Source organism: Papaver somniferum, chromosome 11 (genome assembly GCF_003573695.1).
Source record: "Papaver somniferum cultivar HN1 chromosome 11, ASM357369v1, whole genome shotgun sequence".
NCBI lineage: Eukaryota > Viridiplantae > Streptophyta > Magnoliopsida > Ranunculales > Papaveraceae > Papaver > Papaver somniferum.
Window position 1 is genome coordinate 84942541 of NC_039368.1, and position 13628 is coordinate 84956168.

A 13628-nucleotide genomic window follows, 5' to 3' on the forward strand; every position below is an offset into this window, starting at 1 on the left:
CATACTTTGTCTTCCGATTGTATAGTTTGTAAATATTGTTCCTTTCTTTGTTGTTTAGACAAAGTCGAGAAAGGAGGAAGAAAGTGACAGCTAGTGCTAGGAGGGAAAGGAGTGCCAAAGATAATTCAAGTGCTCAACAAAGCTTACAAGAACAAAGCAGTCAACAAGGAGTGCAACCAAGTGCTGAACAAAGTGTAGAACAACAAGGAAGTGAACAAGGGGTGCAACCAAGTGTTGAACAAGCCGCTCAACAAAGTGCAGAACCAACTTCTCCATAAGTTACACCCCGCCATGAAATTGAACCAGTTGATCCAGTGCCAAGAGTAGAAGAAGAAGGACAACCAAGTGGTACCCAAAAAGCCAAAAAGGAAAAGATGGTGTAAAGAAGGATATTGCTAAGAAAGCATCACATCTTGTCCCTCAGCACTTGAAGAGAAGGGTATTCCAGCAGGCACAATCCTTGGGCTACCGGCGGATGGAGGAAAATTGCTATTTGGATACAAAGACTCATGGGCCAGAGAAATATACGAAACCGAGGTAATAAAATTACTATTTTTTTAATGTATTGTCTATGTGTTATATCTGTAATATTTATTAAGGATTTTTTATGTACTTTAATAGGATCATCAAGATGCGGTCTCTACTCAAACCTACCGCCGCACCAAAAAAATGCTTGCGTGGCCTTTATCCGGTGAATGTGAAAGGTTCAAGTCAATTGTTGCCAACTCGGGGTTAGCTAATGCCGCCGAGAATTCATTGTTGGAACATGATCGTGTGGCCATATCGGCGTTCGTGGAGAGAATGTATCCTGAGACCGATACTTTCCATATGCCGTTTGGGGAGATGACGATTACTCCGGATGATGTTGTGCAGATTCTTAACCTTCCCGACCAAGGCACAGCTGTGAAGTTTAACTACACAAAGCAGTTAAGTTGGGCACAACTTTATGCTCTAACTAAAAAGTGCTTAGGTTGGGATGAAGAGACAACAACAGCAGAGTTTAGGAGGCATGCAAGTTATAGAACAGACAGATCAACATTACAGCTTTGATGAATATGTTCCGAGGCACCTTGGAGAAGGAAAAGAATGGAACGTTAACTGATGAGCAAGTGAACCACGCTGCCACCGCATATCTCCTTTGTGTATTGGGATGTGTCATATTCCCCAATACTTCTGGCAACCGGATCGACGCCAACCTTATACAACTTTTGGATCCTCTCCATGAAGTCGGTGACTATTCTTGGGGCACGGCATGCCTAGCATTCTTGATGGAAGAGTTGAGAAAGGCTTCGAGGCTAGGAACCTGCCAAGTTGCCGGGAACGTGGCTCTATTGCAGGTTTTTCTTTAACTCTATAACTCACTCTATAGTTATTCGGTAGACAATACATATGATGCATATTCATAACTCCAAATGACGCATATTCGGTAGGAAATGATCCATCTCTTTTTCCGAATGTTGGTTATTCGGTGGCTAGGTACTTATTTTGTTTTCCGATTATATATAATCGGAAATATTCTTTTGATATTAGAACCGAATATACAGGCCAGAAAAACTATAGGTTACTGAACTCCAAATGACGCATATTCGGTAGGAAATGATCCATCTCTTTTCCGAATGTTGGTTATTCGGTGGCTAGGTACTTAGTTTTATTTCCGATTATATATAATCGGAAATATTCTTTTGATATTACTACCGAATATACAGGCCAGAAAAACTATAGGTTACTGAACTCCAAATGACGCATATTCGTTAGGAAATGATCCATATCTATTTCCGAATGTTGGTATTCGGTGGATAGGTACTCAGTTTTATTTCCGATTATATAATCGGAAATAATGTTTGGAAATTACTACCGAATATACACAATCTATTTACTAAAACTTGGTTTCTTATGTATATAGGCATGGATCTATGACCACTTCCCTATCCTGAAGTTGGCCGGAGAGAACCCGGGGTGGTGCAAAGGTACTCCTAGAGGAACAAAGTATATATTTGAAGACAACCGTTCTAGGACAAAAGAGCAGCAGTTGATTCGCATGAGGGAGATTTTGGACCAATTGAAGGCCTCGACGTATGCTTTGATCCATACAAGGAAGATCGAGCCAGTGGGCATATAAATGTTCGGTCGGACTTGTCCCTTTATTTTGGACCATTGTGGCACCCCACAGGATATGTGATGTATAACCCCTCTAGGGTGATGCGACAACACGGGTATATACAACATCAACCTGTGGAGAAAATGGGGGATTACTACAAATTGGAGTTGGAGTTGTGCTCTTCTAGTGGTGATAATCTCACGATTGTTCACACAGGCCCACCTACTGTTCTTGATAACTGGGATAAGAGGAATGACTTCATTATCGACACTGGTAGACGAACCACCCGAGGTGATGAAAATTCTCCAGACTATATGAGTTGGTATAACAAGGTATCACATCCTTTGGTTATCCGTGAAATCAAATCCAACACTACTGCGGCGGGTTCAAGTTATAATTGTATCATCAAAGACAAACCAGCTGGTTATGATAGACTGGTGCGTGTTCTTATATTTTTGTTCATTTTATATTATTCCTATAAATCTTAGGTAATTACCGTTTGATGTTATGTCATTACGTATAAAAAACAGGTGAATAGGTTCAAGCGTGTTTCCAAAATGTTAACTGCATGCCTGAAGAGCGGAGATCCCATGCCAGCTGAGAAGATCAAAGAGGCTAGAGATCTAGTTGATAATATGGATAACGAAGATTATGCTGCCCAGTTTGGGGAGAAAGTCACGAAGAGGCATCCCCAAGGTGGCAGTATCAAAGACGGGTAAAAGAACTCGAGCTTCATCGAGCGCTGAAGGTGCTCCAACTGAAGGTGCTCAAACCCGTGGTCGTGCAGGACTGGGAGGTAGTCACGGTCGTAAAGTAAAGAAGAGCAGATAAATGACAATGATTTGTGTTGTACATTCGGAAGTTTGGGTAACTAAGTTAGACAAGTTCAAATGACAATGATTTGTGTGTTAGACATTCGGAAGTTTGGTAACTAAGTTAACTTCCGATTATTTTGAAAAGTATCAGTTTTTCCCAAATTCTGATTTTTGGGCCATCGTACATTCGGGACTTTACAAAAAAATTATCCTCCGAATATTACAAGTTCAAAACAAACCATGCCATGGCTCTAGGTGGTTCCAAGGGCCAATATAGAAGGTTAGACAACCCATATTCGGAAGTTTGGTAACTAAGTTAACTTCCGATTATTTCAAGTTCAAAATTTGAAAAGTATCAGTTTTTCCCAAATTCTGATTTTTGGGCCATCGTACATTCGGACTTTACAAAAAAATATCCTCCGAATATTACAAGTTCAAAACAAACCATGACATGGCTCTAGGTGGTTCCAAGGGCCAATATAGAAGGTTAGACAACCCATATTCGTAAGTTTGGGTAACTAAGTTAACTTCCGATTATTTCAAGTTCAAAATTTGAAAAGTATCAGTTTTTCCCAAATTCTGATTTTTGGGTCATCGTACATTCGGGACTTTACAAAAAAAACTTATCCTCCGAATATTACAAGTTCAAAACAAACCATGCCATGGCTCTAGGTGGTTCCAAGGGCCAATATAGAAGGTTAGACAACCCATATTCGGAAGTTTGGGTAACTAAGTTAACTTCTGATTATTTCAAGTTCAAAATTTGAAAAGTATCAGTTTTTCCCAAATTCTGATTTTTGGGCCATTGTACATTCGGGACTTTACAACAAAAAAAAATATCCTCCGAATATTACAAGTTCAAAACAAACCATGCCATGGCTCTAGGTGGTTCCAAGGGCCAATATAGAAGGTTAGACAACCCATATTCGGAAGTTTGGATAACTAAGTTACTTCCGGTTATTTCAAGTTCAAAATTTGAAAAGTATCAGTTTTTCCCAAATTCTGATTTTTGGGCCATCGTACATTCGGGACTTTACAAAAAAAAATTATCCTCCGAATATTAAAAGTTCAAAAAAAACCATGCCATGGCTCTAGGTGATTTTTGGGCCATCGTACATTCGGGACTCTACAAAAAAATTTATCCTCCGAATAATATAGTCGTTTTTAGAAATACCAACCTAATCGGTAGATAAAAATTTAAGTTCGCTACCGAATGTCTTGTTCGGAGGGAATACGTGTATCGTTAGCAACCGGTTGTGGTGCATCATTGATACGAAACCTCAACGGCCATATTTTCAAAAATTAGAGCCGTTGGAACTCTAATTTATATAAGGAGGGTAACCCCTCTCAGTTATTATTGAGTAAAAAATCAGAATGAAAAACCTTTTCAATGGCAAGTCTATCATCAATCGACAACATACTTCGAAGATGCAAGCGAACAACTACATCAATTGCAGCAATGGAAGAAGAAATACAAAAAAGGAACAAACAACCCAAAAAAATTAAACCATCGTTAGTGGCAACGAAGGAGGAGGAAGAGGAAATCAAGGCTAAGAAGCGAGATGAAGAACAATTCCATCATAGAGAAAGATTAAAACAAGTTGAGGAAGAGACCGAATGGATAAAAAATTATTACATTATGAAAGATCTACCCAAAGAACAGCGGGACGATCGTATATTTTGGATTAACGTTTCATTGGGTCCTTTTGTTGGTAAGTACAAGAAGTCACGCCACAATTATGAACCATCCCATGTTTCTTCAAGGGTGCACCATGTTATAAAATTGTGCACCGAGTGCAACCGTATTCTTGCTAGGCACAGAGACGACATGTTTGCGGCACAAGATGCTTATTCCAAGTGGAGAGGAGAGTCGTTTCTACATTTCGAAGCCGCGTTGATTGTTGCATCTCGGACTGGGAAAAAAGAATAACATGTGATGTTTGAGTGCTGTAAATTCAAATTTTTAATATTAATCGGCGGGTTGATAAAATATGGAATTCCCGAATATGATTAATCGGATTGAAGTGTTGTAATACTGTTGTTCCGATTACATAGTTTCAAAACAAATTATAGCCGTGCCTCGAAATACCCACCAAATCGATAGATAGATATTTAAGAGTTCTACCGATTATAATATTCAGAATCAAAATGTGTATCATTACCAACCGATTATAATATTCGGAATCAAAACGTGTATCAAAGAGCCTGATTCCTACATTCGGAATCAAAACGTGTATCATTACCAACCGATATTGAGACCGATTAAATCATATACCTTCACAAAAGAATTTCCAAAAAACTTGTACAAATTACATGTTCGAAAAAAAACGATCAAACATCGTCATCATCCGAGGGGATCAATTCGAGTAACTCAGCGGGAAAGTTGTTGTCCATAAGGCGATCCCAATCAACCATGTTGGACTCATATTGTTTCACCCAATCCTTGCAATGGTTCATCGGGAAGTAATCTTGCCACTTACTCAACGGAGGTAACGGACAATCTTTCTTTACTCTTAAACCGATAAAATGCATTTCATTCACAAATGCCATTACGATTCTTTTATCTTTAACCGACTCGTCGCAAGCCGTTCTTGTGGGTTCAAACGTCATGCTAAGTCCATACATAGGAGGAACAAATAAATGTACCACGCAATTCAAAACGTCCGCTAGGAGATATCCAAATTTAGTCATTGTCATCCAATACTTGGATCCGATTGTCTTCAATCCCTTTCGGCACTTCACACGCGCAACTAAGTCTTTGAACTCTTGTTCTTTGTCGTATCTATCTTCCCGCCTCATCATCTCCATATAAAAACCCTTGTCCTTCACTAGTTGTACCGCCATCTTATTTCTTAAATATTGGCATTGGGTGACATCTTCGATATCCGTCTCTCTAAAGTAACCCATTTGTTCCGTAGCAACGTGAAACCCACAATTTCCATCCCCATCAACCTCGTCAGTCGACAAAACAAATGGAATGATGAGTGGAGGGAGTTGTTCCAAATACTCTTTGTATATTGTATATGTGGATCGATTTGGTCTTCCATTAAGATCTCTAGGGCAACGAAGAGTACCTTTGTCCTCTTTTATAGTAAGAATTTCCATTGGTTGGGTTTGTTGCGAGGCGTTCATTTTCTCAACAACTTCTTCGACAACATTGGGTTGACTTACTTGAGAAGGCTCTGTAGAGATCTTTGGACTTACTTTTCGGGTGGTTGGTCCACTTTGATCATTTCTTGGACGACCTCTTTTCTTAGGTTCCGGATCATCTTCAAATTCCGCTTCCGAACGCTCGTGCCTAGACAATATTCTTTTATTAGACAAATACTCCTTCAACTCTTTTCTTTGGATGGTCCTCGACACTTCGGTGTTCGGCCTACCGGTGTTCTTTTTCTTAATAGGTTCATCAACCTCCCTTAAACAAGGGTGAAGGGCTTCCTCCAAATTATGCATCAATATTTGCTTTTTGGTGTCGTTTGATGTAGCGTAAAGCTCGGCTATTCGTGCACACAATTCCGACTCAAAGAAAGACGGACCATCAACTACCGGGGTGTTCGGAGTGGAATTTAATTGCTTCCAAAATGGATGAATATCATTGATGTCAATCACTTCAACATACCTACCCAACTTATGACGACACGGGAGTCCAATACCTATCATATCCTTGCAAACACAAACCGTATTCTCGTCATCATAAGTTTTATATAACTTCAATTGTTTCATCATGCGATTTATTGCCCATCTTGAAACTTTATGAACAACTCCCCTTAGAAGCAATTTTTCCTTAATATGTTCCATCGGGAATTGGTGTACACTAAATTGCATACATTTCCTAATCTTTACGAGATCACGATTGGTGAATTCATGGATTGCTTCTTGGATCGACACAACTCCATTTTGACTACCAATTAGTATTTTCTTTAGTCGACCATGAGACCCCTCCGCAATTCTTGTCGCCTCGTTCTTGAAGTTACGATATTCATATGTCCATGCAAACACAAACCTCTCCTTAATCGTTAACCATTGTTTTTTACAATACTCAACCGATTTTGGGTAGTCCGTGTCGTATTCATCCTCAAATTTCTTCAAGTTACATTCGTAAATTTCCTCGGTCATCGACCAAAAGATTTTGTCCCATGCTTTCATGAACATTTTCCAAATAATTCCATCCTCCTTCCACTTTTCTTCAAATAACATATAATCTTCCTTACGTTCTTCCACGGTTAATTTACTAATGCGCTCATCCTCTTCCTTTGACCTCTTGGTACCCTTCCTTGGTCTTTTAGCTTGGAAATGATGATGGCAATTGGTTTTGAGATTGCATTGAATGTGCCACGTACATTGCAAGTTTTGGGCTTCCGGAAACACTACCACTATTGCATGCATTAAGGCTTGATCGTTATCCGTTACAATAACCCTTGGAAAATTATCACCGTTATAAATGGACCTCAACGTCTCCAATACCCAAATGAAACTCACATTGTTCTCATGATCCATTAAACCCCATGCAATCGTAAACGTGTTTTTGTCCGAAGTATGGCAAGCAATGTTCAACAACGGCATGTTATACTTGTTTGTCTTATAAGTAGCATCTATCAACAAAATTTGATGAAAGCATTGAGCCAATTGGATCATTTCGGGATGTGCCAATAAAATACGAACCACTATACCATCCTTTTCTTCCCTTCTCAAGGTGTAGCCATGTAACTCCGCTAACCACTCCGATTGTTGCATGACCGTTCTACCATCCCATTCAGTCATTTTGATCGTATCTAGGGCCGACTTAATTGTAGACAAAGAAGACAAGTTGTCGGGGTCGTCCGCCTTTATTTTACTTAAGATCGCACTCGCTTTTTGGATCCGCATCGACCTCACCGTCTGCATTTGATGTGGTTTTAACTTGGAAACCATTACATGTCCAATTAAATCCAACGGATCATCATGGTTGTGACAACCGTTATCAAATTTATACATTTTATACTCTTTACCTTTAATACCATCGGGCTTATAGAAGACAATCTTAAATGGGCATCCTATCTTCTTGGTATTGCTTCGGTATTTCCTATTTGTCTTCCGTACGTACTTACTATTCTTTCCCTCGTGACTCTTTCGCGTCCCACCTCGCTCACAAATCATTTCAAATCGAGTGTCACTGACATGATTATTTTGAACTACCACGCACATGTTATCTTTTACTTTGTTCATAAGTCATTCCTTTGCCTCCTTCTTACTTCCAAATGTCTAAACGTGCATAAAACAAAACAAATCTAATAAGCATAACCATTTAACATATAAATTTTGAAAAAAAAAAAGAAAAGTAGTAATGAGTATACCAAATCGTTTGCATAGTATAGGGAAGTGTCGGGCCTCAAATAGAAATCATCAACAAACTCTTCAACGGCCTGCATATGAAAGCAACAAATTATTATACAATAATCGGAGGTTATTAAATAAGTCAAATTGCCGAATATACTATATTCGGAATCCTATCGGTTACCCAAAACACCCGATCTATGCAAATGAATGTACACAGTTTACTGAGTGCAAAAAATGATATAATCGGAATCTAAAATATATAGTAAAACAGCCGAATGTAAATAACAGGGAGATAACTTTAATCGATAAACATTCGATTTTCAATTTTTCGGAAATTTTATTTTGAGGCCACTGTTATATTCGGCAGTCAAATAATGTCAAACTATTACCGATTGTAAAGGATAAGAATACTGAGTTTTGAAATTTTTTGAGGAATTCGTTTTTGGGGCCATTCGGGGGTAAATAACTCTACATAACTATCGAATGTAGATTTTTTTGGAAAACCAGTTTGAGGTTTTTTCTCATATTCGGCAGTAAACTACTATCTTGGAACTACCGAATATACATATTTGGTACTCAGTGTGTTATATTCGTAAGTTTATTCGAGAAATTATCTACCGAATTTGGGTAGTTCATGGCATTCAATGCATGCAATAATCGGTTTTTCTTGTTTACAAAAGCACACAAACGCATGCAAATCGAGTATTTGAGTTTCTTAACACAATACCTGTGTTTTACATGCATCGTTAGCTTCAATATCAGGCGATTCTCCATTTTCTTCCATGAAAGGGTCGTCTAGGTTTTCCTCTCCATAAAAGTTTGGATCATTCAACATATACCCCAAATCGTCTTCGTCATGATTCTCACCTTCTTCTTCATATCCATCCATTTTTGCAGTGATAAAATGGGTTTTCCCTTTTTTCCTTCACCTTCTTCTCTATAACTCTAACAACTCAAAAATGAAAAAGAAATGGAAAAAATGAAACAGAAATCATTCTAATACTGCACCGACTACAATCGGAAGTCTGGGTAAATTTTTGTCTTCCGATTGTAATCGAAGGATAAAAATGTTATCATATCCTCCAAATATATAAGGGTAATTTTGCCATTACGAATTACGTGAGATAAGGGCTGGCTACATTTTCCCTTTGGGTGACCTTTTTTGTTTTATTGTTGGCCCCTAAAAACGCGAGGTTTTTTTACATACCCCATCCAAAACAAAATTAATCAAGGGTAAAATAGGTAGTTTGGTAATTATTTTGATAAGGGGGGTGTGAAGTGATTTCTAGTGACCTTTTTTGTCATCTAGTTATAGGCCCCAATTAAGTGGTATAGGCCCCAATTTAGCCATGTTTAGTTAGCCTTGTGTTTTTGTCACCTGATCTTCCATCCGAGTGGTCACCTCGGCTCATTGTGCGGTCACCTCGGTTTTTTGTCTTCTATGATTACAGGCAGAGTGACTCTCAACCAACCAATACCCTCCCATCAGTATGAAGATAGTAGACGAGCCATCCACTCTGCCGAATACTAACTATTCACTATTCATATGTAGCAATGAATATAAGAAATCATCCCAAAAAAAATCCCATATTAATAATACATATATAAGGTCTCATGCCAATTCATAAACTGCAGCAATGTCACTGAAAAGGTAAAGTAAACAGGAAAATAACAGCTCAGTACATGTCATTTGTTGCCAATGGATATCATCATCTAATCGCTACCCCTTGGGGAATGATGATTATCATCATTATCACCAGCGACTGGGCTTTTACCATTCAATGGACTAGGGCTGTGACCTTGTCCATTTTCTTTACGAGGGCTACGACCTGTGGGGCTCTCGTCTCGGCTTATGGGGCTTCTACTCTTTGCCCTTCTAGGACTCTGACTGTAGTCAGTTCTACGGCCACCGGGTGAGACAGATCCTCTTTCACGTGGACTGTTTTCACCAGAGATTGGGCTGCGCTTTCTACCTTTGGATGGTGGTTGAGAGGTTCTCTTTGACCTCTTAGGGCTCCTGCTGTCACGGGGACTCCTTGATCTCCTTTCCTCACGCTCAATGCTACGCACTCTCTTTGCAGGAGATCTCGATCGACTGGATAACATATAAAATAAGTTAATGGAGACTAATCATAATATACAGAAAAACTAAAACAGGATTCCAAGTTGTTCTGTTATTCTCTATGAAAACACTACCATGCTTGCAAGTCACGCGCATATGCCAAACCCTCAACCAAAATAATAGTACAGTTTATGTGATATAATAACTATAATAGATTGACGACTACACATTCCAGGGATCTCCACATTACACACTAACAAATGATAAAGGGGAAGCATACCTGCCACTACGGCTATGGCTGAAACTACGGCTCCTACTTCTGCCACGACGAGGTGATGGAGATCTTGATGGTGACCGTGAGTAACTCTTCCCACGTCTAGCATCATTCCAATCACAAGTAAGCAAAGAAGGTAGTAAACATATAAAACCTTAGAGAAGTGATTAGAAGGATTTCACAATACTTGAGGCTTTTTGGACTATTCTGGCAGTTTCTTTCGATGTGGCCTCTATCTCCACAGCGGTAACACTTGTTCTTCCAGTCTCCAGCTTTACAATCCCGAGCCCAGTGACCATCAAGGCCACAGTTGAAGCAACGGCCAGATCCAGGAGGAGGACCTCTACCTAGGTACTCTCTCTCTCCTCCACGAGATCCGCCGCGACCACCATCTCCGCCACGTCCACCACCACCTCCACGTGGCCCCTGTAACAAAAACAAGTTAGTTACTTCGGCCACAAAGCCAATAATAGTCCAGAATATTAGCAACTGAGACCTATAGAAAACTAACTTTGTACATTGCATAGAAATTTATCAAGAATATAGGTTCAAAACCTTACCCCTTTCGCAAATTCGACTATAATTCGGCTACCACCGACATCACGGCCATCTAAACTGTATCTTGCATCATCAGCATCCCTTGGATCACTAAATTCCTAAGAACAGATGAGATGGACAAAGAATACACAATCTTATATTGGCACGCTTTAGATAAAGGGATTAGAGAAAGAAAAAAAAGAGGGAAGAAAGAAAGAAAGAAAGAAAGAAAGAAAGACTATATACTACGGAGGTACTTACAACAAAGGCGAAGTCATGCTTCAAATCCACATCCCGTACTCTGCGGAAATGGTTGCCAGAAACAGTAAGGTTATATCACCTTTCACATTCCATTAAAACATCCAACTACATTATAGATAGAACCGCCAAAGTCTCCTATACACCCTGCTAGAATAGCCACCAATTCCACCAAGGGCACTCTCACATCATACACCTCCAGGTTTGGCAAATGCATCATTTAAGTTAAAACAGATACACCCTGCTAGAATAGCCACCAATTCCACCAAGGGCACTCTCACATCATACACCTCCAGGTTTGGCAAATGCCCAGAAACCTTCAACAAGATCATTTAAGTTAAAACATATGCCACTACGGGGGGAACATTCGGACACAAGATAGCGTAATGACAGTGTGAACATAACCCCAAGCACCTCAAAGATGCTAGGTGACGTTCTAAATATCACCATGACACAGGAACAACCCCACCCGTACTAATTGGCTACTTATACACTGATGAAAATTAAACTTGTCAACCATGAATCAAAACAAAAAAGCAACACACAGCAGATTGTCCAAGTTAGACTTCTATTTCACATACATACAAATGGGGAACGCAAGTTAAATAAGCTATCAGATATAACATGAAGTGTGTACACCTCTGAGAACTCACTTTTGGAAGAAAATACCCCAAATGCGGACATAATGCATGGGTCTTGTATAGAATTGACAAATACAAGGCTGTATAGAATGATATAAGAACCCATGTGTAACCCCCTTATGATTTAGTTTCTCGATATGACAAGGAAAAGCTAGTAGTAGTAAGATTTAATTTTAAATCAAAGGCCAATTGATGGTCATTGATCCAGCACCTAATTTATTTGTTTTGCAACTGTAAAAGGAGATTTAGATCAAAGGTCAATTGATAGGAACTCGTTATCTGTTGCAAATAAAGTAGGTGCTGGATGAATGGCCATCAATTGGCCTTTATCGGAAAAACTGAATTATGTATAAATTATCGAAATCCCCTGCAAACGCAATCCAGAGAAGTGACATAAACAAGATTCAAACTATACAATGTTGTGTAATTACCTTCCATATCTACTGAACACATCTTCTAGATCACGTGAGCGTGTTCTCGACGACAATCGACCAACATAAAGACGGGTACCTCCACCACGGCTATCACGGCTATCCATCCTATCATCGTAACGAGGCATGTTGTAAACTGCAGCTACACCAAACAAACGAGCACCATATAAGTCTTATGTACAACAAATACAACATAGTTCCGTCAACCTTGAGAATTAAGATAACAAAGAGAATCAAATACTAAATTAATCATACCTACCCTAATAACATCCAACAACGACGAAATTAAACCGTTCAAAAACAATCACTTACTAGGAAATCATCAGTAAAACTACGAATACTACTAATAGCCTTCATGAGAACAATAATCTTCAAGAAAATCACTATTCTGTAAACTGACATTCTCAAGAAACCTTTTTTTGTGCAAATTTCAAAACCAAACCCTAATTTCTTTCACGGATCTGATTTTATTTCAAAAAGAAACAAACCATATCTTGATTTGGGCGAGAATACAACAAAGAACAACTATGAAATTACAGAAAACAAACAGATATGTACGGTTCAGAGGAAGGCATTCTCACCTGAACGAAATCAGTCGCGAAGTTGAACGAACCCTAATTTTACTTTTCCTTTGTTTCCCGAGAGGCTCGTAAAGGTTGTCTCTATATCGAGATTTATAGGGTAAAGAGATGGAGATTGAATTTGAGTTGCCTAATAAACGGTCTAGATTTTAACTAAATAAAGAAAGATGGACGACACTGCACGTGGGTCGGATGCTAGTTAACTACTGGTAGGTCTCGGAAGTGGACGGATAAAATAGTGTGAGCTTTTGAAATTTCTACCAAGAAAACTAGGCATCACCCTGACTATGGGGCTCAACCTTACCTGGAATTTTATTAGCCGGGCCCTGGTTTGTTCGGAGCAGGTCGTATGGTAGAAAAATTCCATCTTCCACTTCCACTTTATGTACCACCTCAGTATTTGGAATTATTCATGAAAACATCAATTTGGAAGATATTATTAGACTTGATATTCCATAATTTTTCCATATTTGAAATAGCTTGAATTCCACCATAAGACTTTATCTCAGGTTAAAGTTAGCTTTGGTTGTCCTTATCTTCGGGTGGGTTGTGTCTCGGCGTGCTGGCAGCCGGTGTAAAAACTTCGCGGCATTTGTGGAGAGACATATCGTTACG

At 39.2% G+C, this 13628-nt stretch overlaps 1 protein-coding gene across 2 annotated transcripts; it reads right to left on the bottom strand.

Annotated features, from left to right (window-relative positions):
• Nucleotides 1–9790: 9790 nt before the first annotated feature.
• On the bottom strand, nucleotides 9791–13135 carry LOC113322622 (serine/arginine-rich splicing factor RS2Z32-like). Of its 2 annotated transcripts, none has more exons than XM_026570749.1 (7): nucleotides 13014–13135; nucleotides 12433–12574; nucleotides 11364–11403; nucleotides 11126–11221; nucleotides 10753–10991; nucleotides 10572–10667; nucleotides 9791–10324 (listed from the first exon to the last, which is right to left on the bottom strand). In XM_026570749.1, exons 2-7 carry the CDS (start codon nucleotides 12558–12560, stop codon nucleotides 9943–9945), a joined length of 981 nt encoding a protein of 326 aa, XP_026426534.1. In that variant the 5' UTR covers nucleotides 12561–12574; nucleotides 13014–13135; the 3' UTR covers nucleotides 9791–9942. The 2 variants fall into 2 exon arrangements, with proteins under 2 accessions (XP_026426534.1, XP_026426535.1); XM_026570750.1 differs by having other exon boundaries at nucleotides 12433–12568; nucleotides 13014–13099.
• Between the last annotated feature and the right edge of the window lie 493 nt (nucleotides 13136–13628).

Excerpts from the sequence above, each read along its gene's own strand:
- LOC113322622 (XM_026570749.1), bottom strand. The coding sequence starts at position 12,560 with ATGCCTCGTTACGATGATAGGATGGATAGCCGTGATAGCCGTGGTGGA. Across the intron at positions 10,992-11,125 it reads TAGTCGAATTTGCGAAAGGG|GGGCCACGTGGAGGTGGTGG; the intron begins GTAAGGTTTTGA and ends TTTTTGTTACAG. Across the intron at positions 10,668-10,752 it reads AATAGTCCAAAAAGCCTCAA|ACGTGGGAAGAGTTACTCAC; the intron begins GTATTGTGAAAT and ends GAATGATGCTAG.